General features: G+C 54.9%; 2 protein-coding genes across 3 annotated transcripts in view; one reads left to right on the plus strand and one right to left on the minus strand.

Moving 5' to 3' along the window:
* Positions 1 to 11,037, plus strand: part of ACSS2 (acyl-CoA synthetase short chain family member 2) — a 31,211-nt gene extending 20,174 nt beyond the window's left edge. For both annotated transcript variants that reach the window (XM_026042101.1, XM_026042102.1), the window contains 11 exons: positions 2,241 to 2,378; positions 2,620 to 2,790; positions 3,711 to 3,844; positions 4,736 to 4,868; positions 5,690 to 5,746; positions 5,963 to 6,043; positions 6,711 to 6,819; positions 6,949 to 7,017; positions 8,242 to 8,418; positions 9,486 to 9,560; positions 9,728 to 11,037. In XM_026042101.1, coding sequence (XP_025897886.1) covers positions 2,241 to 2,378; positions 2,620 to 2,790; positions 3,711 to 3,844; positions 4,736 to 4,868; positions 5,690 to 5,746; positions 5,963 to 6,043; positions 6,711 to 6,819; positions 6,949 to 7,017; positions 8,242 to 8,418; positions 9,486 to 9,560; positions 9,728 to 9,855 — 1,272 coding nt within the window. In that variant the 3' untranslated portion in view covers positions 9,856 to 11,037. The remainder of the gene's footprint in view (positions 1 to 2,240; positions 2,379 to 2,619; positions 2,791 to 3,710; positions 3,845 to 4,735; positions 4,869 to 5,689; positions 5,747 to 5,962; positions 6,044 to 6,710; positions 6,820 to 6,948; positions 7,018 to 8,241; positions 8,419 to 9,485; positions 9,561 to 9,727) is intronic.
* Positions 11,038 to 12,443: 1,406 nt separating this feature from the next.
* Positions 12,444 to 22,100, minus strand: GSS (glutathione synthetase). Its single transcript, XM_026042040.1, has 12 exons — positions 21,987 to 22,100; positions 21,063 to 21,208; positions 19,917 to 19,992; positions 19,251 to 19,390; positions 19,017 to 19,133; positions 18,448 to 18,528; positions 17,413 to 17,490; positions 15,742 to 15,808; positions 14,948 to 15,142; positions 14,629 to 14,710; positions 13,925 to 14,114; positions 12,444 to 13,211 (listed from the first exon to the last, which is right to left on the minus strand). The coding sequence occupies exons 1-12, from the start codon at positions 22,098 to 22,100 to the stop codon at positions 13,088 to 13,090; spliced, it is 1,410 nt and encodes a 469-aa protein (XP_025897825.1). The 3' UTR covers positions 12,444 to 13,087.
* Positions 22,101 to 25,566: the final 3,466 nt, after the last annotated feature.

Raw genomic sequence — 25,566 nt, forward strand, 5'->3', positions numbered from 1 at the left:
TAGTGCCCCTGCACACACAGGGTCACCTAGAGCATGAGGCACAGGACAGCGTCCAAGGAGGGTTTGAAGATCTCCAGAGAAGAACCGAGGCTTCTCCTCGCTTGGAGAAGCAGGTGCTGGACAACATGAGGACATGTTCTGGGACCTGGTAGGGCCACCAGCCCCGTCTTCTGTTCCCCCTTTGGAGGGACCTGCTAGGGTTGCTGGCCCCGTCTTCTGCTCCCCCTTTGGAAGAACTGGTCTGAACGCCCTCGTTTTCTGTGAGGAGAAGCTGCAGAACTTGGAGCCGCTGGCACCCTCTGTGCAGCCTGAGCCCTGCGCACTCGCGGTGTTGAGGCAGCAGCACCAGCTCTGCTGCTGGAGATGAGCCACAGCTTGCAGGGACCTCTGAACACGTGTGAACTGGTGATGGGGTGAAAGGCAGACCCACCGGGAATCGCTGCCTTGATTTTCCAGTTGGGATGGCGCTTGGTCTGCTTCCCTTGAAAACACGATATCAGGATGCGCTTCCCGTTGCCGTGAGCTTGCTCAGGGCCTTGTGCAGTGGGAGGGCTCTGCTAACACCTTTCCTGGAGCCAGGACCTCCAGAAGCCGCCTGGCCAACGTGATGGGACCTTCAACGCAGCAGGTCTGCTGCAGCACTGGCGCTTGCCTCTCATCCTCTGCGCAGCTTCCATGAGCAGCAGCTCTATTTTGAGGATTCAGCTTTCTGCTGTCCTCCAACGTGAGCTGGGCTTGGGGGACTTGGCCAAGGGGCCTCCCTGGCAGCTCCTCGCATCATTACACTGAGCTGTTTGTGTGTTCTCCCTTCATTGGGGTGCCCAGTGTGTGCTCCTCAGTAGCCCCTGGTGAGCAGGTGAGTGGGAGGCAAGACCTGGCTTGGCCTGCTGCTTGTCATCCTGGGGCTGTGACTGGCTCCGTAGGCTGGAGGAAGTTTGGTGTGAAAATTAAAGTGTCTTGGCATGAGGGATGCGGGGAAGTGAGTGTTTGATGGGTCAGTCAGTGTTTATGGGTCAGTTTGATGGGTCAGACTAGCTTGGTCTCATATAAGATTGTGCCTTGCTGGGAGCTTGGTGATGCACCAGGCTTGTGGAAATCAGGCTCCAGGAGCTGCCTGGCAGAGCTGGGGATCCCATGTGAGGTTCCATAATAGCCATGTGAGCCATTTTCCTCCTGGAAGAAGGGCAGAGCAGGTGGTGTTCCCTGCATCAGGTGTGCTGAGCTTCTGGTGGCTGCTGGACTGCAGGGTCCCAGTGGCTCTTCCCATTGGGAATTCAGGGGTGCAGGATTTCCAGTATTGGCCCTTGCTCCCCTTCAGCTGCTTCGTACAGCCTGGAGCAGCTGGGATCCAACTCACTGCTGGGGAGCTCACACACAGGATGGGCTTAAGCTTGAAGATCCACCAGCTGGGCAAGTGCCACGAGCTCTACTGCTTGGGTTTCCTTCCTACTTCTGTGGGGTGGCACCCGGCCGTCCCCATCTCTACCTCCTGGACCAAACTGTAATTCCAGCCCGTTTGCTAACGCGACAGTCCGGTGTGAGCAACTGCTGGGGCCTGGGCTGCAGCTCGGGGTTCGTGTGCTTGCACGATGGGCCCTAGCGCTGCAAGGAGAAGATGGGCCCCAGCTGCACGTTGGTGCTGCAAAGCTTTGGGTCAGCGTGCCTGGCCCTGCGGAGATGTGGAAGGCAGAGGTCTGCTCTCTGCCGGAGGAATGCTGCCTGCTCAGCTGTTTCCCGAGTTCCTCCGAGGAAAGGAGAGAAGGTCAGGGGAAATCAGGCCCCACGCTGAGCTGTGGTGTCCTGGAGATGCAGCTGGCCAAGGTGACTTTCAGGGTGACCTCTTCTAACCACTCAGACGCTCTGTTGTAGCTCCAGCATCTGCAGTAGGGGTCCGTGCGAGTTGTCCGGGACCGGTAAACACGTGGCCAAGAGGTTGTGTTGGTGTTTGATTGCTGCCCCAGGAAAGCAGGACGGGGAGCCCGTTTGCCACCACAGCCCAGAGCAGCCAGTGCTGCCCCCTCACGGCAAGGGGCATTTCTGAGCATTGCCAGTGGGGGCAAAGATGCTTCAGGTCTTGCAGTGAGACCCCGTTCAGGGGCTTTCCTAGTGGCTGGGGGCTGTGCAAGGAGCTTCCTGCAGCTCTCGTGCATGGTTTGTGGTGGGTGGCCATGAGGGGTGCAGCCCCTTGTCCCCTCTCCGTCCTTTCAGAGCTGCCGTCTCTAATCTCCCGCTTTCCCCAGACGCCCTGGGATCCGACCACGGACATGTGGTGGCACGAGCTGATGGGCAGCGCCAGCACGGAGTGCGAACCCGAGTGGTGCGACGCGGAGGACGCGCTCTTCATCCTCTACACCAGCGGCTCCACCGGGAAGCCCAAGGTGGGATCCCCTGCCCGCCTCGCTGCCCCAAGGGGATGGAGATGCCTCCGAGACGGGAGCCGATGAGGGTTCCTTTGGGAGGTCTCCATAGGAAGAGGAGCTACGGAGGCTTTGGGAGAGGGGATGTGGGGGTCATTCCTGTTGCTGCTTGTCAGTGGACCAGCGAGGCTCAACTTGGGCTGGGATGGAGGGGACTTTGGCTGGGAGTTTGCCCTGATGATCCCGCGCCTTCTCCTTGCAGGGCGTTCTGCATACCGTGGGTGGATACATGCTCTTCGCTGCCACCTCGTTTAAGTATGTGTTTGATTACCACTCTGACGATATCTACTGGTGCACAGCGGACATCGGCTGGATAACAGGCCATTCGTACCTCACTTACGGACCCCTGGCAAACGGGGCAACTAGTGTGTTGGTAAGTGCTGGGTGGCCCTTGGCTGCCTCTCCACCAAGGTGTTGATCACGATGCTCAGCTGCAGCCCTGAATTGCTCTGTGCTGCACTTGGCAGGACACACGTTTCTGTGCCAAGTCCCTTTGTGCTTTCCGTGCTATGTTGCAATGTGTTGTCCTCGGTGAGGAAGTCCCCAGGAGGGTCTGGGTGACTGCTCAGTGCTCTGGAGGAAAGGACTGGGATCTGTGCGTGATTTTGGGGCCATTTTTCAAATACTCCTGTTTCTTTTTCTTAGATATTCAAGCTCTGTTCCAGGGGAGTCAGGGCTGCTGCAGGCTAATAGGAAAGCTGGATGCTGAGCAGGGAAATGTTCATACTGCTCAAGCTAGTCTAACATCTTGTATTTAACTCCTCTGCCTGCATCCTCTGCCTGCATCTCCTTTGACAGTGTATGGGGAAAAAAAAGAGAGCCAAGGCCTTTTCCCAAAACTCCTGGGGGAAATGCAAGCAGAAAAAGTCACTTTTACTTTGGGAGAAACTTTTTAAGGCTTTTGATGTCTTTGGTTCTGGTTTTGTGACTCTGTGTTTGGACTCATCACTTGATGTCTTGTGGAGAGTGTCCTTGGGCTGGTGGAACAGCGTTCCCTGCAACAGCCACCCAAGTGCCCTTGCTGCTAGGAAGTTGGTGGGGACATGGACTGGGACATCTGAGATTGGGAGCGGGATGATAAATCCATACTGAGGAGGAGGTGAGATGGGGAAATGGACCGGTCTGGTTTCACACGCCACTCCCCACTCCCCTGCATGCCAGTTGAGGACATGTAGGGATCCAACTGCTGTCCCCCCTTGCTCCCAGCGCCTGTTCCTTGTGAACATCCCTGCCGACGGTTGCAGGGAGGTGGTGCTCATAGACAGCCGTGTCACTGCCCTGTTTCCCACTCAGTTTGAAGGTGTCCCCACCTACCCGGACGTCGGGCGAATGTGGAGCATTGTTGACAAGTACAAGGTGACCAAGTTCTACACGGCGCCCACAGCCATCCGGCTGCTCATGAAGCACGGGGAGGAGCCCGTCAAAAAGTGAGTGCCACCCCCAGTGGTGTGGGGACCTCCCAGGCTCCTGACGAGGGGACAAGGGGTCACAACTTCCCCGAGCAGAAGCTTCCCCATTGCATTTTGTGAACAAAGATTCGGATTGAATCTTCTGCATTCAGTCCAGGGATGAGCAGATACCTATGGCTCAGTCACAGCACTTCTGAGCAGGTCCTTCCCATTTACCATGAGCTGCAACAAAGCTCTGAGGATCCAGACTCCGCTCTGTCCTGCTCCTGAGCTGAAGCTTGCAGAGGTGTGACAAGCAGAGAGCCTGTGTGTGTGGTGTTCCTGAACCCAGGGAAGAGACAGCAGAGCTGAGTGTGTTCCTGTCCCTACAACGTGTCCCTATGATTCCTCCATTCCATGAATGAAGACAAATACTCCGAGGTCAACAGCAAACAGGCTGTGCTGAGGAGCTTGAAACTCGACTCACTATTCATAAGTCAAGAACAGCTAATTTCTGCTTTCATATAAAACACGCAGGAAACAGAAGTTTCCAAAATAGTTTTGACCTCTCAGCTCTCTCAAATCAGCATAGGGAAAAAGTAGTAGCCAGGCTTTTTCATATAATTAAGTGACCCCCATCACTTAATCATGCCATCACTAGTGCTTCTGACTAGGAGCCATTCCCCATGCCAAGGCAGCTGAAACGCTCTGTGTTGGTAGGTTAGTTAGGTAAATTGTTAGACTTTTAAGGTTGGAATTGTAATGAGCTGAGTGCATCCTCAGTCTCCTGTGAGCTTGAAGTGGGACATACCCAAGCCCTGGAGGTCTCTCCTCCACCCACATGGCAGAGCACTCGGAAGGACTAAAATGTCCTTGGGCTGCTTGGGTGGCCTAGAGGTGCCCTAGAGTTGCCCTGCCTCTGCTCCACAGGCACAGCAGGAAGTCTCTGAAGGTGCTGGGGACTGTCGGGGAGCCCATCAACCCCGAGGCCTGGCTGTGGTACTACCGTGTGGTGGGAGAAGAGAGGTGCCCCATTGTGGACACCTTCTGGCAGACGGAGACGGTGAGTCCTTGCCCGGGGGGCTGCGGGACCTCCCTCTCCCTGGTGCTCCCAGCATAGCAGGGTCCCCTTTGCAGGTTTGCAGTAGTGCTGCTGTGGGGACCAGCTCTTTGGCTTGTACAGGAGCCTCTCGACCTCCTGTGTGCCCAGGATTGAATCTGTTGGCTCCAGTTATCTCTCCTGCCTGGACCTCAACAACATGGAGGTCTGGAACATCTGCCCCATGAGGAAAGGCTGAGACAGCTGGGCCTGTTCAGCATGAATAAAAGGCTGAGGGGGGACCTATCAGTGTCTGTAAACACCTCAAGGGAGGGAGCGAGGAGGATGGGGTGGCCTCTTTTCAGTAGTGACCACTGATAGGACTAGGGTAGATGGTCACAAATTGAAGCACCAAAAGTTCCACAGGAACTTATGGAAAAATTTCTTAACAGTGAGAGTGACAGAGCCCTGGAACAGGTTGCCAGGAGAGGTTGTGGAGTCTCCTTCTGTGCCACATGCTCTAGGTGACCCTGCGTGTACAGGAGGGTTGGACTAGATGATCTCCAAAGGTCCCTTCCAACCTTAAGGATTCTATGATTCTGTGGGGAGACCTTTCCCTTGATGGCTGCCACCACTCTGCTCTGATCCCTGCTTGCAGCTGCCCTCTCCACCTCTTTCTCTTTTCCAGCTGCAACAGGACCTCCTGCCCCAACCCAGCCCCGCTGTCTCCCTCCTCCTTGAGGCCCCGTCTCCCGACTGCGACCAGAGGTGCCCGGAGCCGAGCAACGGCGGCCGCGGGCCGGGCGGGCCCGGCCTAACCGCCTTCGCTTTGCCTCTCCCTGCAGGGTGGCCACATGTTGACGCCGCTCCCTGCCGCCACCCCCATGAAGCCGGGCTCTGCTGTGAGTAGCTGGTGTCCCCGGCGGGGAGGGGACAGCCCCGCGCGTGCCCTGGACAGGGCTGAGGTGGCTTTGGGCTGTGGTGGCCCGGGTTCCACCTCAGTAGGTGGCCGCGATGTGAAATGTCCCATCTGACACTTCCAGATGTGGTCTCCAGGGCTGCCTCTGGGCAATTTTAGCATGGGGGGTTTCATCTCTCCTTCTGCCTTTCCATGGCAGACGTTCCCCTTCTTCGGCGTGGTCCCTGCCATCCTCAACGAGTCGGGAGAAGAGCTGGAAGGAGAAGCAGAAGGCTACCTGGTAAAGAAGGGCTCACGGTCTTCCCAGTCCTCCCTTTGTCCCTGCCTGTTCCCCTCGAGCTCCAGCACGTTCCTGGTACAGTGCACACATCTCCACCTACGCTGGATCCAGCCAAGGGGCCTTTTCTGTGATGGGAACAACCTCTACAGCCATAACTCAAGTTTTATGTCCTAAACAAGCTGTGTAAGCAACCACTGATGCAACACACAGAAGGCAACAGCTTTTCAGTGCTCCTTCCCCTGTGTCAAGCGTGGTGAGACTTGCCCAACAGAGCAGCACTGCAGTGAGAGCAGGGCCAGCAAGTGTCATCATCCACAGTCAGCTCTGCAGCGCTTTTCTTACTACATCCTGCTGCCCCTGCAGGATTATTTCCCCTCCCATCATGCAAGAAATACAGTCTGTTCAGGCCAGGAATGGGGTGGGTAGAACAGCAGCTGCCTGATATCCCGATCCCGCGAACAGCTCTTCAGCACGAGGTAGTTGCTCCCATGTGCCAGGCAGTTACAAAAGGATAAATTTTGCTAAGGTTGTGGAGCAGCGTAGGAACCGCAGCTGCTGCCCAGGGTTATTTAGGTCAGTAGGGGTGGTTAGAAACAACCAACGGAGAGTTAGTGCTGCTGGTTGGGTTCTGCTCCCACTGATTCCTATCTGTGCTTCCCACCGTCAGGTCTTTAAACAGCCCTGGCCAGGAATAATGCGCACGGTGTATGGAAACCACCAGCAATTCGAGACCACCTACTTCAAGAAGTTCCCTGGGTACTACGTGACGGGCGATGGTGAGGAGCACCCCCAGGGGCCTGGGGCCAGCAGCATAAATCTTGCCCTGTCCTGGTCTCGGAATCCCCTATCAGTTGCTCTGGGGGCTGACGCTGCTTCCTCACGCTGTCATTTCTGCCTATTTTTAGGTTGCAGGAGAGATAAAGACGGTTATTACTGGATCACAGGACGAATTGATGACATGTTGAATGTTTCTGGTGAGAAAAACAACTTTTGTCTTCCATGGAAGCCAGTGTACCTTTTTAGATACCAGCTCAAACCACAGCACTGCTCTAGGGACACAGTTCTGTCCATGACTTTGCCCAGCCATCTGTCCTTGAGCTGGATCGGATTGCAGGATCTTGCTCATTCCCAAGTCAGTAGGGCCTGTGACTTTGCGACTTGCTAGGATAATCCTTCCAGAGGAAACACGCTGGAGAAAAGGAGCTTTCTGTAGTCTCTTAGAGGAAGTTTTTAAGCACTCAGGGTGCTCCCTTGCTGAAGCATTTGGCGTGACAGGAGATTTTAGACTCATAAAATCATTAGGATGGGTAGGACCTCTGGCATCTCTAATCCAAGCTGCTGATCCAGGTGGGCTAACCTCAAAGCCAGATTAGGCTGCTCAGGGCTTTGTCAGGTCGAGTTCTGAAATTCCCGAGGGACTGAGACTCTCCCACCTCTCTTGCCTGAGTTTTCTGGGATTCACCTTCATTTCATCCCACCCTGCCTTCCCTATGCTGTATTAATGAGCTCCCTTCCTCCTTTCCTGCAGGCAGTAGCCTATAGATTCTTGCTACTGCTTTTGAGGGGTCTGCTGTGCTTTCCTTGGCTTGGAGCTGATCCTCCATCCTGAAGTTAATGCTTGTTCATATAATACTACATCAAGGTCATGTAATACGTCCCAAGGTAGAGTGGCAGAGTGTGGGTACAGCTGGAGCAGACCTGTACAAAGGAGAGTTGTGCCCCTGCCCCATGATGAGGAGCTTCCCTCCATCTCTCCCAGATGAGCGTGGTCCACAACAGAGCCAGTCCTTGGGCTCTGCAGGTTCGGGCTTGCTCTTCTCTGCGTGTTCCAGGTGACCTTGTGGACCCGTCTCCCCTTAGCGCTTCCAGCTCCTTCTCGGCCGGCGCTTTCCTTAATCTGATGGATGTGAATGATTCACAAATCTGTTTAAGAAGCCCAAAGGTGATAGGGATAAGGGCCAGGGCCTTTGTCTGCAGCGCTTAGCTAATCCTGTGCTGATGAGAGGACAGCCCAACAGAGCCCTGTTGAAGGGGGCGTTATTTCTCAAGCTGTTTTCTCAGCCACGCAGAACTGGTGGTGTCAAACCTCCAGGTTTAGGACGTTTCAGACTCGTGGGCCCCTTCCTGGTGACTGCTGGGCCTCTCGGAGGCCTCAGCCCCGCACGGGTGGGTGACACGTCGCCCTCCTCTGCTCGCAGGCCACTTGCTGAGCACGGCGGAGGTGGAGTCGGCCTTGCTGGAGCACGCGGCCGTCGCCGAGGCGGCCGTGGTCAGCCACCCGCACGCCCTCAAAGGCGAGTGCCTCTACTGCTTCGTGACGCTCAGAGACGGCCACGAGTTCACCAAGAACCTGGCAGAGGAGCTGAGGAAACAAGGTAGTTGGGCCGGAGAGGAGGCGGTGCTGGAGGGGTTGAGGCTTGGGTGGCAGTAGGCGAGGGCGCGTGGGGGATCCAGTGTGGACAACTGCGCCAAGGTGGCCCCTGTGCCCGGAGAGCATGGCTGGGGGACACGGAAATGGGATCCTGGCTGCATTAGGAGGATGTTGTCAGCAGGTCGAGGGAGGGGATCCTGCCCCTCTGTTCAGCTCTGGTGAGGCCGCACCTGGAGTACTGGGGGCAGTTCTGGGCTCCCCACTATGAGAGGGACGTGGAGCTTCTAGAGAAGGTCCAGCGGAGGGCAACAAAGATGATTAGGGGACTGGAACATCTCTTGTAAGAGGAGAGACTGAGTTGGGCCTTTTTTCCCTGCAGAAGGTTGAGAGAGCATCCGATCATAAGTACATTAGGGGGGAATGTAGGGAGGAAGGCGCCAAGCTCTTCTCAGTGGTGGCCAGTGACAGGACAAGGGGCAATGGGTGTAAGTTGCAGCATAAGAAATTCCATCTCCATGTGAAGAAGAACTTCACTGTGAGGGTGACAGAGCCCTGGCACACGCTGCCCAGCGGGGTTGTGGAGTCTCCTTCTCTGGAGGTCTTCAAGGCCCGCCTGGATGCCACCCTGTGCCACGTGCTCTAGGTGTGCCTGCTGGAGCAGGAAGATGGACTAGATGATCTCTGGAGGTCCCTTCCAACCGCAACCATTGTGTGATTCTGTGAAATTCCACGTCCCAGCCTTTGGTGAAGGCTCCTGAAGCCCTTGGAAGCTGGTGGGCGAGCGGAGGCGTCGCGTGGCCTGCAGTGTCTGCAGCAGCGCTCGCCTGCGCGGGCGCCGAGCCCGGGCCCTCCTGTGCAGCCCTGTTGCAGAGGGACTATTGGCAGGAGGGGGCCCTGCTGCAGCCCATCTCCAGTGACAAACCCCCAGCTTCGGCTCAGAGCAGGGGCAAAATATCCGGGGATCCACTGTTTTACACAACTGCTTCATTGCCCGGGGTGACGGTTGGGTTGTTTGTGCCCAGCCCTCGCTGAATTCTTTTATTGTCACTGAGGAGTCTTTTTATTTTTCAGTCCGAGAAAGAATCGGACCGATAGCGACACCTGATTACATCCAGTACGCGCCCAGCCTGCCCAAGACGCGCTCAGGTAAGGGGGCAGTCACAGCACTGAAGGATGGACATCCCCAAAGTGCTTGTCTGGTTCCACCGAAGCCCAGGGGCACAAAGCCCAAGACCAGGGGGATGCAGTAGGTCTGGGCAGCCCCTAGGCCATGCTCAAAGGCTCCTGCATCCTGCTTCCCTCTGTCTTTACAGGAAAGATTACCAGAAGGATATTAAGGAAGATTGCCCAAAATGACCAAGATCTGGGGGACATCTCCACCCTGGCGGACCCAGGCATCATAAACCACCTTTTCAAGAACAGATGTGACACCAAACTGTAGCAGTGTGACCTGTCCCTGCTGAACAGAACTGCAGCAGTGTCCTGAGGAGCGGGTCCCTCAAGAAGCGGCTGTCTGCCCTGGAACAGAAACCTTGTCCTGATGAACTGAATGTACAAAAGCTGTAAAGGAGGGAACGGCTGGTTCTGGAGAGGCCCCCCTTGTGCTTCCTTCCTTCCTTCCGGAGGTTCCAGCTCCGTCACCGCTGACAGAGGGGCTTCTGCTCTTCCCTTTTCATCACCTTGTTCATGATTTTGGAGGGGGCTGGGAGGGGGAATTAATTAATTTTATCTAATTAAGGGGTCCTGGTGTGTTGCCTGCAGCAGGAAGGAGCAGGAGGTTGGAGAGGAAGGGGTCCTGTCCACAGAAGTCTTGGTCTGGGGTGCTCTGCAGAGCACTGGCCCTCTGCTCCCTGGTGCCACCAGTGAAGTCTGGAGGCAGGACAAGGCTGGGGGCGAGAAGCAGGTGCTACTGCTACCCCAAGGACAGGGGAGAGGGGCAAAAACCCGAGCAAAGCCACCCCACTGCTCTCCAGAGGAGCGTCTCCCAGTACAGGCTGACCACGTGCGTGGTGGAGGGCAGCAAGCCCCTTGCTGCAGCAAAGAAACCAAGGCAGGCAGGGCTCTGGCCCAGAAATAAAAGAGGGAAAGACATTGAAGTGCAGCTGTTGCTGAAATCTGAAAGGGCCTTTTGATAAAGGGGGAAAAAAAAAGAGAGAAAAATCTTATCTCCAGCCAAAGGGTGCTGCCAAAGCCAACAATACTGCCATAAATAAATTTAATTTAATCCAGCCCTGGGTTGAGCTGGGAAAGATACCTCCTTTCTAATGGCTGTATTGGACGTACGCAGGAGCTGCAGGGCTTGCACTTCGGCTGGAGGAGAAAGAGGCTGTAAAAGCTGCTGCGAGAGCTGTTTGCGAACCCCAAAGTACAGGTTTTGCCTGCCAAAGGAGCTCATTTCTCGATGGTCTGGAAAGGAAGCAGCCGTCTCCAGGACGGATTGCTCAAGGGAAGGGTAGAGGTGCTCTGAGGGGCTCTTGTCCAAGTCTCATTTCTACCTGCTGCTCTCCTTGGCACTGTAGCCGCCTGTGACACGTAACTTCCATGGGGGCCTGTGTCAAACGCTCCACCCACAGCTCCGAACGGCTGCTCCACCTGCTCAGAACTCCCACACTTGCTCTCCTCCTGTTCTACTGAGTCTGTGGTGTAATTCTGGCTGCAGACAGCTGAAATTCTATGCAAAGAGAGAATAAAAATCAAGGAAACACAATGGAAACCGGTGTGGCACGTGTGCATTGGTTGTAGGCACCTGTCTGGTGTTTGAGTCCAGAGGGAGATGGGAGCTTAGCAGTTATCCTTAGCCCAACCTGGATAGATTGTGGAAACCATGAGCTCCTCATGGAAAAGGTCTTGGCAGAGCACGCAGGGAGCCTCTGGGCTTGATGCAATCCCTTGTTCCCAGGCACCACATGGCACATCACACCAGCTCAGCAGAGAAGCTGAGGCCATTCTTCTGGAGCAGGGACCATCTGCCATTCCCCACACAGGAGGGAGCACCAAGCTGGGCTCTGAGCCCAGCTCGGGCACGTTGTCCAGGGGAAGCATTGCTGGGTTTGGCTTTCCTGAAGTCCTGCATGAGCAAAACACAGGCTGGTTGTGGGGTCAGAGAGAAACTGTCAGCACTCGCGTCTCCTCAACATGGGCCTGTAGGGTTGATTGCAGTTACCTACATAGAAAAATAACCTTACCTACACAGAAATAACCTTACCTACATAGAAAAACAACCATCAGACATTTCAGGGCAGCTCCATAGGAGATAAGCAAGGAAGGATGAGCAAGGAAATCAACAGGGAAAGGAATGATGGGAGCTCTGACCCACTCCCACAAACTCTGGCAGTACCTGGTGTGTTGATAATTGATATCCTTAAAGGCAAAGATTCAAAAGGTTCCTCACCATAAGAGATGCTCCTGGCAGAGAACAAGGAAATATGGACTGATTTTCCTTGCGGGATATATTCCCAGACAAAACTGACACGAGAACAGCATTTAGATTGAGCGTACATTTTAATCTCTGCATGGGGGTAATCAGCCCCCCCCCCCCCCCCCCCCCAATTTAACAACAACCCAGGAACCACAGAACCAGCTACACTCAACGATTCCCAAGTTCAGGATTGAAGCACCCAGCCTGAGCAGTGCCCATGGCAGGGTGCAGGCACAGATTCAGTCAGCAAAGTGATTCAGGCGAAATACTGCCTTAAAGATTCTTCCCTCGGGTGTCACCATAAAGCAGATGGAAGGCTACTCGGGTGCTTTACCAGGCCGCTTCCAGAAAGGTCCCTCTATTTTATGTTTCTCTATGACTTGCTTGGCTCATGAAGGGTGAGTAGAGGAGGGTCACACCAGTGGAAGGGGCAGAAGGCCACGGGAGCAGAACCCATTTCACAGAATTCCAGAATGGTTGAGGTTGGAAGAGACCTCTAGAGATCATCTAGTCCAACGCTCTGCTCGAGCAGGGACACCCAGAGCACAGGGTGGCAGCCAGGTGGGTTTGAAGATCTCCAGAGAAGGAGACTCCACAACCTCCCTGGGCAGCCTGTGCCAGGGCTCTGAAGGGGCCCATTTGCCCCCTTCCCTGTTCCCACCAGTACACGAAACCTCAGGGAGACACCTCTCGCTGTCCACTGCCACTGGTCCCTGCGGTGACAGCAGTGGCAGAGCCACGCAGGCAGCAATGGGCTGCCACGAGCAACTGCCCCCTGCTCCAGGGAGGAACGAAGGAAAATCCTGGGTCTGAAGACACAGCTCGGGCTGCGTTTGCTGCCCTCTGTGCTCCCCTTGTTTCCCACCCACAAAGGTGCCCATCTCACCACGCCACAAGTCCTGGAGGGTGATTAAAGAGGCCAGGCCTCTCAGCTGCTGCCCTGCTCCCTCACACAGTAGTGGCAGCTCAGGCAGGAGATGCTCAGTGCTCAAGGAAACATCCCATCAATGGAATAGTGGGAGGTCAGGACTGGGAGCTGCACCTGGGGCAGGTCTGGACCCACTGGGCAGGAAGGAGAAGGGAATCTCTTCCTTCGACAGGGGAATTGCAAATGGGAAGCTGGGCCTGGCACGTTGTACAGTCCCTCCTCATGATCCCAAACACCTCAGGACCTTGGTAACTGCACCCTGAGGGAAAACATCCCCGCGGCAGCCGAGCTCCTCGGGCAGCAGAGCAAGGATGGGGCATGGCCCCCTCACACCAGGTAGGGGGTGTCCAGCACGGCCACGCCGGCCGCGACGCCGCCGTCCGCGTGCTCGATCGCCTTGGTCCGCAGCAGGTGCCCGGCCGACTCGTTCAGCACCAGCTCCTTGCCCTGCCTGCACAGAAAAGGGCAACTGAGCACCCGCAGGGCAGAAAACTTCCAACATTCCTATTGCCTCCAGGAATTTGACTGACATTCCCCACCAAAGCCACAGCATGGGGTAGTTAACCTGCACGTTAAGCCTCTCTGGTCTAGGGCAGAGTAATAACAAAGCTCTGCTTATTTTCTGCACAGCAGAGACACAGTTGTGTGCTCAGCCAGGCCATTTCTGTCAGGTTTCTTTGCACTGTCAGGTTGTGAGTGCTGCCAGAGCACGATTGTTCCTGAAATTGTATGAGAAGGACTTCAATTTATATATTATGGAAACATCTCCATGGATCTAAGATGGTTTAAACAAAAACAGCGGTTATTTATGATTGAGCACAACCACGTTAGGTCTTCAGAGGCCCCCGGGGGCTTCAGCAAAGCAGTGCTGCTACATCCAGACCCCGAGAGATACCACCCCAAAAAATGAGCACATTTTGAGATGTTCATATTTCAGGTGGCACTGGCTGTGCTGCTTGTAAACCACCTGCTTGGCAGCAGGTCCAGAGCAGCCGTCCAGCACCTGAACCCAGTGCTCAGCAAGAGCTGTCAGGGGCAGTGTCATCCCCTCTTCACCACCCTCCTACACATCCGCCCTGCCACTGTGCTCAGACGGAGCAGAGGGCAAATGTTCCCAAGGGAAGTGCTGGCAACAGCAGCTATCCAAGTATCCATGTTTCTTACCTGACGTAGACACCAAAAATCCCAAGCTCCGAGATGCACTCGGAAACTTTCAGCGGAGTGTGAGGCCGCAGCAGGTAGTTCTTTGATGGCCGTGGTTTGATCTTATCCATCAGAATGTATGAGGTCCTCTCAGGGCTGTCTTTGATCTTCTCCAGAACGTGCCTGAGCTCTTCACCATAGAGGTTGTTCCCTGACAACAAAACCAGCGGGTCAGGCACATCCCAGCACAGCAGCAGAAGTTATTTGCCCCAGGCAGCCCAAACAGGTGCAGCCTTTGCCTTGTGCTGTCTGCGTTCCTTGGTTCCCAGCTCCAGGAGTTTAGGAAGCTTCTTCAGGAGCAGCTCCTATGTCACTGCCGTGACTAGTTCCCACAGCAGGATCTCGGGAAGGACCAGACAAGCTGCCCCAAATGCCTTGTTCTTGCTGGCCAGGCCCTTAATGGGCCTTATGGCCCCACAGACGAGCTGCTGCTCATCCTCGCTGCCCCTCCCAAACGCCAGCAAGGCCACACGAGTGGTGGGAAGAGGCGATGGAAAGGGCTGTTTCTAAAGCCCATGCAGGACCAAAACAGACTTTAAACACGCCAGTGGTGATCTGCATTGCACCTCTTACAGGAGCATAAGAAAGGGGCAGCTACAAGCCATCCTTTGAGCCCCCAGGACAGATACACAGCAAACCCTCCCCAGGGCCCCTCCAGCTCTCACCTCCACCCTCTCGTTGTGGCTTCAGCACGAAGCGGTCGGGGTCAGCAATGGCCTTCGCAGCCATCTTGTCACCCTCTTCTCCCTGGCAGCAAAGGACGACGACAGCAGAGCATCAGGGAAAAGCAGGGGCTCCCGCACAGCCCGCTCTGAGCAGGGCCACCAGAGTCCCCACCAAGGCCACAAAGCCCTTTCAGGAGGGCGGATTTCACAAAGGGCTTCCAAGATCCGTTTTACCTGCTACTTTTCTAACCAAAGAGAAATATTCAACAGGCTGGGTGTATCTGCACGGTCCCTCCTGCTCCAGACGTGCGTCACTCACCAAGTCCAGGGAATAGAGCCCAGTAAACGTGGCTCTTATCCGAGCCACGGATGCTGCCCGGCCTGGCAGGAGTTTCTCCAGTGTCCCTGGACGGGTCAGCTCCTGCTGGACCTTCTTGGTCCCAGCCAGCTGGGTAGCAATGTCAGGGCACTTCACTGCCCTCGACCTCTCCAGCAGCAATCGTGCCTCCCAGTTCTGAGACAGAGAGAGAGAACAATAATCCCATCAGCAAAGTAACGATTTTCTTGACCCAATTCTGTTCACTTCCTGACATACAATTCCCTCCAGGTATGGGGGTGGGAAGCATGGCACACGGGAGACAAGGAGGCAAATGCACATGCGGATCTCCGGACACGGCATAGCCAGGTTAGTTCCATGCCTTTACTTGCATCCCCTCTCCAGCTTGCCCAGTGCTGGCACTTGTAGACAACAGCAACATCTGGTCTGCAGCATTACCACCTCCAGCTTAAGGGTAGAAAATTATCCATAGTTCAGGTCTTAACTCTTGAAGCAGGTGCTCATATCTGCATTAAACTGCATTGTATGGAAGTGCTGTGGATAAGAGGTGACAGCACAAATGGCTCTTGGAGGAGAAAGCCATTCCTTCTTCCCACTGCCTACGCAGGAGCACTATGAGAGCACCAAGGACCCTCCTACGTTCGCAGCCTCCCAACAGGATCAGCCCTGCTGGGCAGGGTTAATCCTGCCCAGGACAGGACTGATTCCACCTGGGATCATGGGCAGTTTCAGAGCTGCTGGGCACGGCTTCTCCAACCCCAGCAGTCAGTACCAACCTGTGGATCGTAGTTTTGGGGCACGTAGCCCTCTCTGTAGTACACCACTGCTACCTCCTGGCCATCTCTGGAACAGAAGGCACCAACAGTCACCAAAGCAGCCCAGCCACCAAATCCACCCCTCTACTCAAGACCTCCAGCACCCCAAGCAGACAGCGTGTCACACAAAGGGTTATGGGACCAGCCTGAGCAGCTGGTTGGGCTGCAGCAGCCAGAACTTCTCCTCCACCCAAAGGATTCTGTGACAACCATCTAGTTGAGTTACTGTGGGTCCCGCCTGTGTTCTTCTACTCATGCACTGCCCCCAGACTGTCCCACTGCAAAGACACCAAACAGGGTTCCAATGGAGCCCAAACTCTCTTCTAAGGAGCCTCTGTCATCTTTGCTTTCCTCTCTATAGCCCTTCCCTCTTCACATTTGTCCCTTCTCCTTGGTCTCCCGGGCTGCACGGCTGCTCCTCACGATGGGGACTGGGCCTTGCAGAGGAAGCTCTTTGCTCTGCAAGTGAAGGCAGGCGAAAGCAGACGACTGCAAACTCCTTTGCTCCTCTCCACGGAGCTCTAGCTGCCTCATTCTACCCCTGACATCAGGCCTCTGTGTGACTAACTGATGCCTCAATAATTCACTCAGCTCAGCAGGGAGGTGAGAATTTGCTTTTTTAAACAGCTTTTGCCACTGGGAGCCAGACTCTTGGCACTGAGAGGTCCCTTCTCCACTGGTAGGTCAAAGCGGGGGACCCCAACTCAATATCCTGCCCCCAAAACATCCTGCCCAATGCTCTTAACCTGCCTGCAGCACCAAACACATGAGCTTTGGTCACACAAACTGTGCACGTGCCCAGGGAAGACAAACACTGACGCTGGGGAGGAGGCAGGGACTGGAATTTAGGGGCATTGGTCAGTTAGGAAAGAGGAAGCTCTGCAGGAAGCTCAGCAGAGACTCTCTCTCCTTAACTGTCTGGCAATGAAGAGCGTGTCAATTAAATGTGGCAGAAGCACCAAACATAAAACTACACTGAAAAAATAATCTAAGCAGAAATAACAAGGGGAAGTAACATGAGCATGACACCACTTTTTCCTTTAGGCCTGTTTAGCCTAAAGGAAAAGCTGTGCAGTACATCACCCTGGAAGTCTGGATAAACACCACATTTGGAATCCACTGTTTTACTGGGAAGGGAGTCTATAAATCCACAGTCCAGTCTTTGCTAGGAACGGAGGAGAAGCCAAATGCACTCAAAACTAACAAATCCCACAAGGACATGTAAAATGCTTCCTCCTCTAGCACTAACTCCCACTAGCAGATCAACACGTGAATGGAAAACAGGAAATGTCCCCGGGGAAACCTCTGCAAGAGCCAGAACTTTCCAGAGCAGATGTATGGGAAGGAAGCAAAGATCCTGGAGAGCTCTCAAGGCTGTGATTGAAGGAGGGAAATTTTGCCTCTGTATGTAAGGGGCTGAAGTGTATATGTAAAATCCCACCAGCGTGGGAAACACCATTTCCCTCTCATACAAAGTGGCAGCAGCCCTTTGGAACAGAACTGTATTCTCAGAAAGCCACTGTTAGCACTCAAAGACAGACCCCAAATTCCCACTGAGAGCTCATGAAACTCATGAGCCAACTCTGTGTGCCCAACAGCCAGCCAGGAACGGGCACCTTGGCTCATACTCACATATACAGCCTCCTGGCATCATCTAGAGAGCCCTTCTCAAACACATCTCTGAACTGCTTCCTGATGACCCGAATATTCCTGTAAGAAAGAAGGAGAGTGACCAGGCTGTGTGTGGAGCTACGTGTGCCAGAAAGGCAAAAGTGGAACCACTGAACCCAATGAGGAGGATGTTCAGGCTCTTCCATGAGCATTCCTGGCATTCCATGGGTCAGGCTAGTCCCTGTTTTCAGCACTCCCCCTCTCTTTCCAGAGCAAACACCAGGAAGCACAATATGTGCTTAAGCACACTGTATTTTTCCTCATCTCTCACCTCCTAAAGTGTTCCTAGGAGAATTTAGGATTCTGCTTCTTTTATCCCTACATGACATATATATTCACTGTTGGCTTCAAAGCCCAAAATTGCGGATTAAATTTTACATCCTGCAAGTGTCTCCCAACTTCTGCTTTACGGGTTTTCTCCACAAAGAGGCGGTGTGGCCCTGGGGATGCAGTGACACACTCGGCAGCCAGCCTGTTTCCTACAAAACTGTGAATCTGCAAGGTCTCCTTCTGCACCAGCACAGTCTGGAGGGGCTCAGGGCTAGATGATGTTCAAACACTCCCCATTTCTACACCCTTTAATCCACAGCCAATTCCTTCCTTAGCCCAGATCTGTCACAAAGATCTTTGAAGCTTCATTAAGTTTTATGAAACCTCCTGGTTTTATGAAACCATTAATGAGGTCCTAAGTAGGACCCTCATTAACCCAGCTCTGCTCCACAGAGTCCTGGTGGAGAGATGTGTCCCACAGCAAAGCCACCACGGGTGCAGCTCCCAGGAAAAAGTCCACAAAACCAGCCCTGGAAAGCAGAGGCTTTGATCTCTGCTGGTATTTCCCTCAAAGAGCTGCTGTTTGGCACTGTGAGGTGTGTGTGAAGATGAAGATGGGTACTGAGGCTAGGAACTCCAAAGAAACACTGGAGGGAGCTGCTTCTCTTTCCCCCTCACAACTGTACCACCTCCTTCCCTTCCTACCCCAAGAAATTCCATCATTACCTGTTCCAGAGCTCATTTTCTACACATCGCTGATCAAAGATATTCCTTTGCACTTCCTCCACCAGGAACATCACCACGGCACTGAAAGAGATACCAAGAATGCAATTAAACCCAGAAAGACCCAACAGGCACCCCAAAACTCGCAAGCTTTTGACCTCTTTGAGGTTCAGTCTTCCTGCAGTGCTCCTGTGCGGTGGCTCCAGCATCTTTAAGGGTGAGCACAGAGAGCAGCACCGATCCCACATCATTAACAAGCCAGTGCTGGACACAAGCACCAAGGACATGAGGAAAACTGAACCACGCAGTGCTCTTTAATCACCCAACTCCTCCAGAGTCTCTCTGCGGCACATCCAAGAGTGACAGGACACCCTGTGCACACAGAGGTCCAAAATAGCAGCCTTGCACGCTCAGGTGGCAGCTCTGCTCCTCACAGGATGGCCCTGATCTTTCCGAGAGCTGCTTGTCTAACAGAGAGGCATCTTTCACAAAGTGCAGTTTAAGAAACAAAAATGTGCGTATCCCCAAGGGAGCCAAGATAACGTGGCCTCCGGCAGCTTCTCTCTCCTTACCTCTGTGAACCGTAGAGCTCCCAGGCTTTCGCAATTCCCAGGGCAAGTCCTTGGGCTGGATTGTTGGGCAGTAGCCGTGAGGCCTCCTCAGTTCTTCCCAGCATCTTCAGCACCTGCCTGTGGCAAAGAAGCAGCTCTCAGTGTGACAGCCGCTGCCCATGGCTCTAGAGCAGGGGCTGGGGGAACAGGGAGGGAGAAAGGGCAGCAGGCCTGGCCGTGGAGCTGCTTCCCTACCGGTGAACGGCCAGGGTGCGGGACGTGAGGCCCCCGAAGCTGGCAGCAATGGTGTTGATTTCAATCTGCTTCAGCGCCGGCGTCCCATCCACGCCACAGTCAAACATGTAATCCGAGCGATTTATGCCTAAAAACACAGACTGAAACAGAGAGGAGGGGAGGTAAAGTGGGAGCGAGTTTCCCTTCCCTTGCATGCCTGGAACAACCGAAAAGTTCCCTTTTACTGCTAATCCCTTGATGATCTCACTTTAAAATCCTCCTGGGGGCAGATCCAGCCACCACCACTTTGCTAAACGCCCATGCAAGACCTGCCCGTGAGTCCTGGCCATCATCCAGCCCTCGCAACTCTCTGATGAGGAGAAATGTGTTCCTGCAGGACCAGGCCACCCAGAACGAGTCCTGACAGAGCATCCCTGCATGCTCCAAGACTCCCAGAGGACAGGACAAGCAGGTCTGAAATTTCCTTGGTCAAGGCCTGGTTGCTTGCAGCAGCGCTATCCAAACAGCGCAACCGGCACACGGGCCAAGGCAGTGAGCTTCTGGGTGGAAACTGGCTGAGATTTGTAACCCTGGGAGCAACAGGACAGCTCCAAGAGGAGCAATGGAGCTGCAGACAGAGACACCGGGCGATCACCCTGCAAAGGGGCAAGGCCCCTGCCTCGGTACCTGAGCCAATCCTTCCTCCAGAACCTGCGTGTAGATCCGGAAGAGTCGAGCCGTGAAGTCGTCGACCTTGATGGTGCTAAAGAGAAACAGAGATCACATTGGCCACCAGATGCTGTCACACAGAGAAAGAGGAGGATTCATCCTGCAAGTCCTATTAAACAGCTCACCATGAAAGCCCTCTCCCTCAGGGGCCAGAGCACACCATTCAAGTCCAATTTGCTCAGCACAGCCATGCTACTAAAAGCACCTCTCTCTGTGCAGAGGTGACTAATTCGCAGGTCAGAGAGGTAGGCAATGGGAAAGAAACACAGAAAAGCTCTGATGAGAGACAAAAGAAATCAGGAACCTCTCTGGGCCACTACAAAGAAGAAACTTCAGGAGTTTCAACAAATCTTCTGTCCTACTGGCCTCCAAATCCTGTGCAAATCCCCAGCACTCTGTGGGCCTGACAGAAGAGTCTTTTTCCCTCCAAAAAAACAAATTTCTGGGCTAATTATGAGCTGCACCTCCAAAGCACAACAGCCCTGGGGCACTGCACAGTGCAGGGCATGGGCAGGGAGCAGAGGCCCAAGCCCCAGGCTTTGCATTCCTTAACAACAAGTAGAAACAGGCCCCTGGCCACAGCTCCGTCTGCAGGCAGCTATGGAGCTGGCACAAGGATTAAAGCGGCTCCAAGGGCTCAGGTCTTAGGAAAAACACCTCATTTTCTCTGTTCCTGCACCCAAGTGCCCCAGTTGCACCCAGGACTCAAAGAAGCCTCCAGCAACTTGAACATAAGGTCTATGGGACAGCAGTTTTATGAGTGAGAATCCAAGGGCCTTAAGACTGGCATCATTGCAGAGAGTCAGTTCTTGGGCGGACTTTGCACCTTCTGGGAGACCCAAGACGATCCCAAAGGACAAAGAGTTGGTGAAAACTAATCTTAGGACAAGTCATGCAGCAAAGGAGAGATGATTCTTGCAGAGGATACATGTGCCTACGCTCTAAGACATTCAGTGTGCTAGGACACACACAGACGGAAGCTGGGAATGCTGGAGAAATCCATGAGAAATATCAGGGGAAGGCATGAGCTGAAGAATAACGCTTTCATACATTTAAAATATTTATTTAGAAGGCATCATAGGATTAAAAAAAATATAATAATACCTGGCAAGAGTTCGCTCCAGGAATTCTTTGTTCTGGCTAATGGCATCCACAAGCAGGTTGAAATCTTGCTGAACAGCATACGCTTGCTCAAACAGGGCACTGGGTACTGCTGATGGGAGCAACGTGAAGGGAGCATAACTCACCACCTGGAAAAAGGGAGCCAGCAGCAGAGAAGTTGGATGTTGCCCCAAAATGCTGGAAGTCACCCCAGCCTATGTAGTCTAAAGGAGGCAAAATTCAAAACTATGTTTTGAATAAAAAACTTCCTGTGTTTGTGCAAAGGTTCAAGCTATCCACCTTGCTGGTGCTTTCAATGAACCACAGGAGGGGACACAGTCTGAAACCCGCTCGCTTTGGCCCATTTAGCTCTAGGAGCCATTCAGGGGGTCTGCGTAGGCAGGAGCCGCTGCCCTAGAGCTAAAGCTGAGTCTTTCTGTCCAGAACATGCTCCGCTTTCACAGAATCACAGGATGGTTGAGGTTGGAAGGGACCTCTAGAGATCATCTAGTCCAACTCCCCTGCTCTGGCAGGGACACCAGGAATATGTGGCACAGGGCGGCATCCAGGTGGGTTTGGAGATCTCCAGAGAAGGAGACTCCACAGGCTCCCTGGGCAGCCTGTGCCAGGGCTCTGGCACCCTCACAGGCAAGAAGCTCCTCCTCACATGGAGAGGGAACTGCCTGTGTTGCAGCTTACACCCGTTACCCCTTGTCCTGCCACTGACCACCACTGAGAAGAGTTCAGCCCCTTCCTTTCACCCTGCTGGGGGAAAGGCACCTCCAGACCGCTCCGTTCCAGAGCGGACGGGTGATTCTCCCGCTCCGGGCGCCGCTCCTCAAACAGAGCCGCCAATCGCGACCCCCCAGCCACGTCCCCGCGCGCGGGACGGGGGCTCCCGCGCGGCACGGGGGGCTCCCCGCTCACCTGCGAGGCGCCGGGCTCCTCCTGCGTGCGCATGAGCACGCCGGCCAGCAGCGCCGCGTCCACGGCGAGCAGCGCGGCCTCCCGCGCCAGCGGCTCCTCGGGCGGCGCTGCCATGGCCGCGCTGCGGGCGCACGGCACACGTCAGCCCACGAACACCACCGCTTCGCCCGTTTTCCAAGCGTTTTTCCCCCCACACACGCCTATCCCCAGCTTTCTATAATACGGGGAAAACGCCAAACTTGGGTCAAGCGCCGGTTCCTCCCCATCAGGGAGGGGGGTTTCCTCCAGGATCACGTTGGCAGATGTGGAAATAACGTCTGGAAAAGCAAACCACTGCCCTGGGCACAGTTACGAGCTCGGTACGGCCTGACCCCCATCGCTCCTGCGGCCAAGGAAGGGGCCGCTGCAGGCTACAGCTCTGCGCTGCTCCTGGCCCCGGTACGTGCGTTAATTATTAATATAAAACTAATTGTTATTGTTATGATCCTCGGTGCTCGGTGTGACTCTGTCCTGGCAGCTGTGGTGCTCATGGCCCCAGCTCGGGGGCAGTGCGGGTGTCGCCCGCGGGGCTGGAGACGGGGAGAATGGCCCACCTAAACCTAAACCTAAACCTAAACCCAAACCTGAACCTAAACCCGAACCCAAACCCAAACCTGAACCTAAACCCGAACCCGAACCCAAACCCGAACCCAAACGCAAACCCAAACCCGAACGCAAACCCAAACCTAAACCCAAACCTAAACCCAAACCCGAACGCAAACCCAAACCTAAACCCGGGCCCCCTACACGCGCCGGCCTCACCTGCCCCCTCAGCGGTTCGACCCGCTCTGCCACACGCGATTGGCCGCGCCGCTCCTTCCGCCCCGCCTCCTTGCTCGACTGGCAGGGCCACGGGCCAATCAGCGCGCTGCAGGACGGTACCACTCCGCGCTGGAAGCTGGGGGTGCTGTGGGGGGTGTGGCTGCGCATGCGCAGAGTGGGCGGCTCTGAGGGGCGGAGCGGGCCGCGCGCCCGAGGGCGGGGACGGACGGTGTCCGCGGCGGGAGTGCGTCACAGAGCGGCATGACGTCATGAGATGACGTCAGTTGGGGGCCCCGGGCGGTGGCGAAGTAGGGGCAGGGAGAGGTGGGAGGGGTGAGAGGGACCCCGAGGGGGGAGGGGCGCAGGGTGGGGTGACCGGGGGGCACCCCCTGGGGTGAGCGATGTGGGGGACACCCCATGGATGACGTCATTTAGGGGCACCCCATGGCGTGACGTCATGTGTGTGGGGGTGCCTTATGGGGTGAGATGATGTGGAGTTACGTGGTGGGCTGAGGTGACATGGGAGAAACCCCATAGGATGAGGGGACATGGGGGACACCCCATAGGGTGAGAGGATGTGGGGGGCACCCCATAGGGTGAGGTGACATGGGGGACACCTCGTAGGGTGAAGGGACGTGGAGGGACATCCCGTAGGGTGAGGGGACGTGGGGGGATGTCCCATAGGGTTGAGCTAACATGGGGGACACCCCATTGGGTCAGGAGATGTGGGGGGCACCCCACAGGTTGAGGTGACATAGGAGGCCGTCCCATAGGGTGATGTCATGTGGGGACTCCCCATGAGGTGAGAGACACGTGGCAGGGTCACCTCATGGGGTGAGATGATGTGGGGACGTCCCATGGGGTGAGATGACGTGGTGGCACTGGGCACCCCAAGGGGTGTCCTGCACTGGAGCTGCTCTGTCAGGGACAATGCTGACTGCCCCCACCCACCCCAGGGAGCTTCACGGCGGCTTCCCAGGGACAGCCATGGTGGCACCTGGGGCTCCCGAGCGCCACCAGGGTGGCCTGAGGATGGTGACAGGACCCCGGGGAAGGGGGTACCAGAACAGCGGGGTCCGGGATATCAGAATCCCTCTGTTTTGGGAAGCTTTGGTTCCCAATAGTGAGATTTCAGGGCATTCCAATCTGCTTAGCTCCTAAGGTTTCAACCTTAGGAAAAATGAGGAGCCCATTTCAGACATTATTAGATGTTATTTTCCTGAGTTTGATCCCAAGGGAATGGCCCTTGGAAGTGCTCAGAGTCCCACGGTGTTTTGATCTGAGGAATGAGTAGTGGTTTGGTAGAGAAGTTGCTGAGTAGTGGTTTGGTAGAGAAGTTTGGTAGAGAAGCTGCTCATAATGCAGCTGTCACCAGCGCTTGCCAGGTTCATGTCTTAACCCTGGGGACAATATTACTGATTTACTGGAGTAGATCTTGCAGTTCTTGGGCTGGCTAGAAACAGCATTTCTTGAAAGCAACTAACGTTTTCCTCTCTAGAGATCTGTGACTGCGACAGTGAGTGATCCTTTCTCCAGCATTAGTAGAAGATCAGGGTCATCTGCAGGGAGAACAGCAGGAGAAAGGGCCAGAACCCAGCGACTCATCTGGACTTCTGTTGCTCTTGAGGAACAGCCTAGGTGACAAAAATACGAGCTGTGAGGACAGTCTCCTGCTGCCAGTAAATCATCCACACAGTACCAGGGGCTGCCCAAAGGAGAGGTCTCCAATATTGTGTTGGTCTCCTGGATTCAGCAGACGTTGGAGGACTTTCCAGTCGTCTGTGTGGGGCTACAGCCGAAGAGTTTCCTATTCTGGGGGTGGAAACCCCTAACTCCTCAGTTCGGAGCTGCCCGCACAGACGCTCTCCTTTGCCACACACCCCACTGAGGATGTTCTGGTGAACGTGAAGCAGCAGTTTTGCCGTTTTGTAATAAGAAAACAGAACTAGGTGAAAGCCCTCGTGATTCCCCAAAGTGAAAGCCTTTGCAGTCACAGCACCTTGGCTGGGGAACAGGTAAATTCGTGCCCTTTGACAGCAGCATCTGAGGGAGCTGGCAGAGGGCAGTCTATGGAGCATGGTTTGTGTCGTAGCTCATTGACTCTAGTGGCTGCCAAGGCCCCTCTGAGCCCCCCAGCCTCTGGAGGGGCAACCAGCTGATTCTGCCACATGTCATGAGCACTGGTGGCACTTAGGGCTGAAGAAGGAACCAGCTCCTTGTGTCTCCTGGCGATACCAGGACAGAACCAGACCCCTCAAGCACCCTGCAGTCTATCTCAGCCCCAAAGAAACGCAACAAGATCAACATTTCCAAGTGAAATCTTGCAGTTCTTCAAGCTTTCCTTCGAAAGAGTGTTAGACCTTTACAGCCTTTAATCTTTAGTACAGAACTGGGAAAGAAGCAGAAGCCGATACTTTAAATATCCTAAAGAGAAGCCCTTATATGTCACTGCGTTCCACTGTGTAACCTGAATATCTAAGAGGAGCCACGATGCTGTGAAGCCCTGAGGTTTTCAAGGGGAGCTGCCCAGGCGCGGGGCGCTGACACGGAGCCTCTTTGCACAGCCCCAGCCCGGTGCTGAGTGCGGTTTGCACCTCCAGGAGGACACATGGGAAGATGCAGCGCGTCCTCAGCTTCTGCCTTGGGTGGCTGGCAGGAAAACCCAAGTTTGCGAGGTCCCTGCTGACGGGGGACAGGGCTTCCCCTGCAGACAGCACCGAGAGGGCCCAGGACGGCCTCTCATCTCCCCCTCTGCCTCCTCCTCTCCCACAGAACGATC

Source organism: Nothoprocta perdicaria, unplaced genomic scaffold (assembly GCF_003342845.1).
Source record: "Nothoprocta perdicaria isolate Ctin4 unplaced genomic scaffold, notPer1 scaffold_3, whole genome shotgun sequence".
Lineage (NCBI taxonomy): Eukaryota > Metazoa > Chordata > Aves > Tinamiformes > Tinamidae > Nothoprocta > Nothoprocta perdicaria.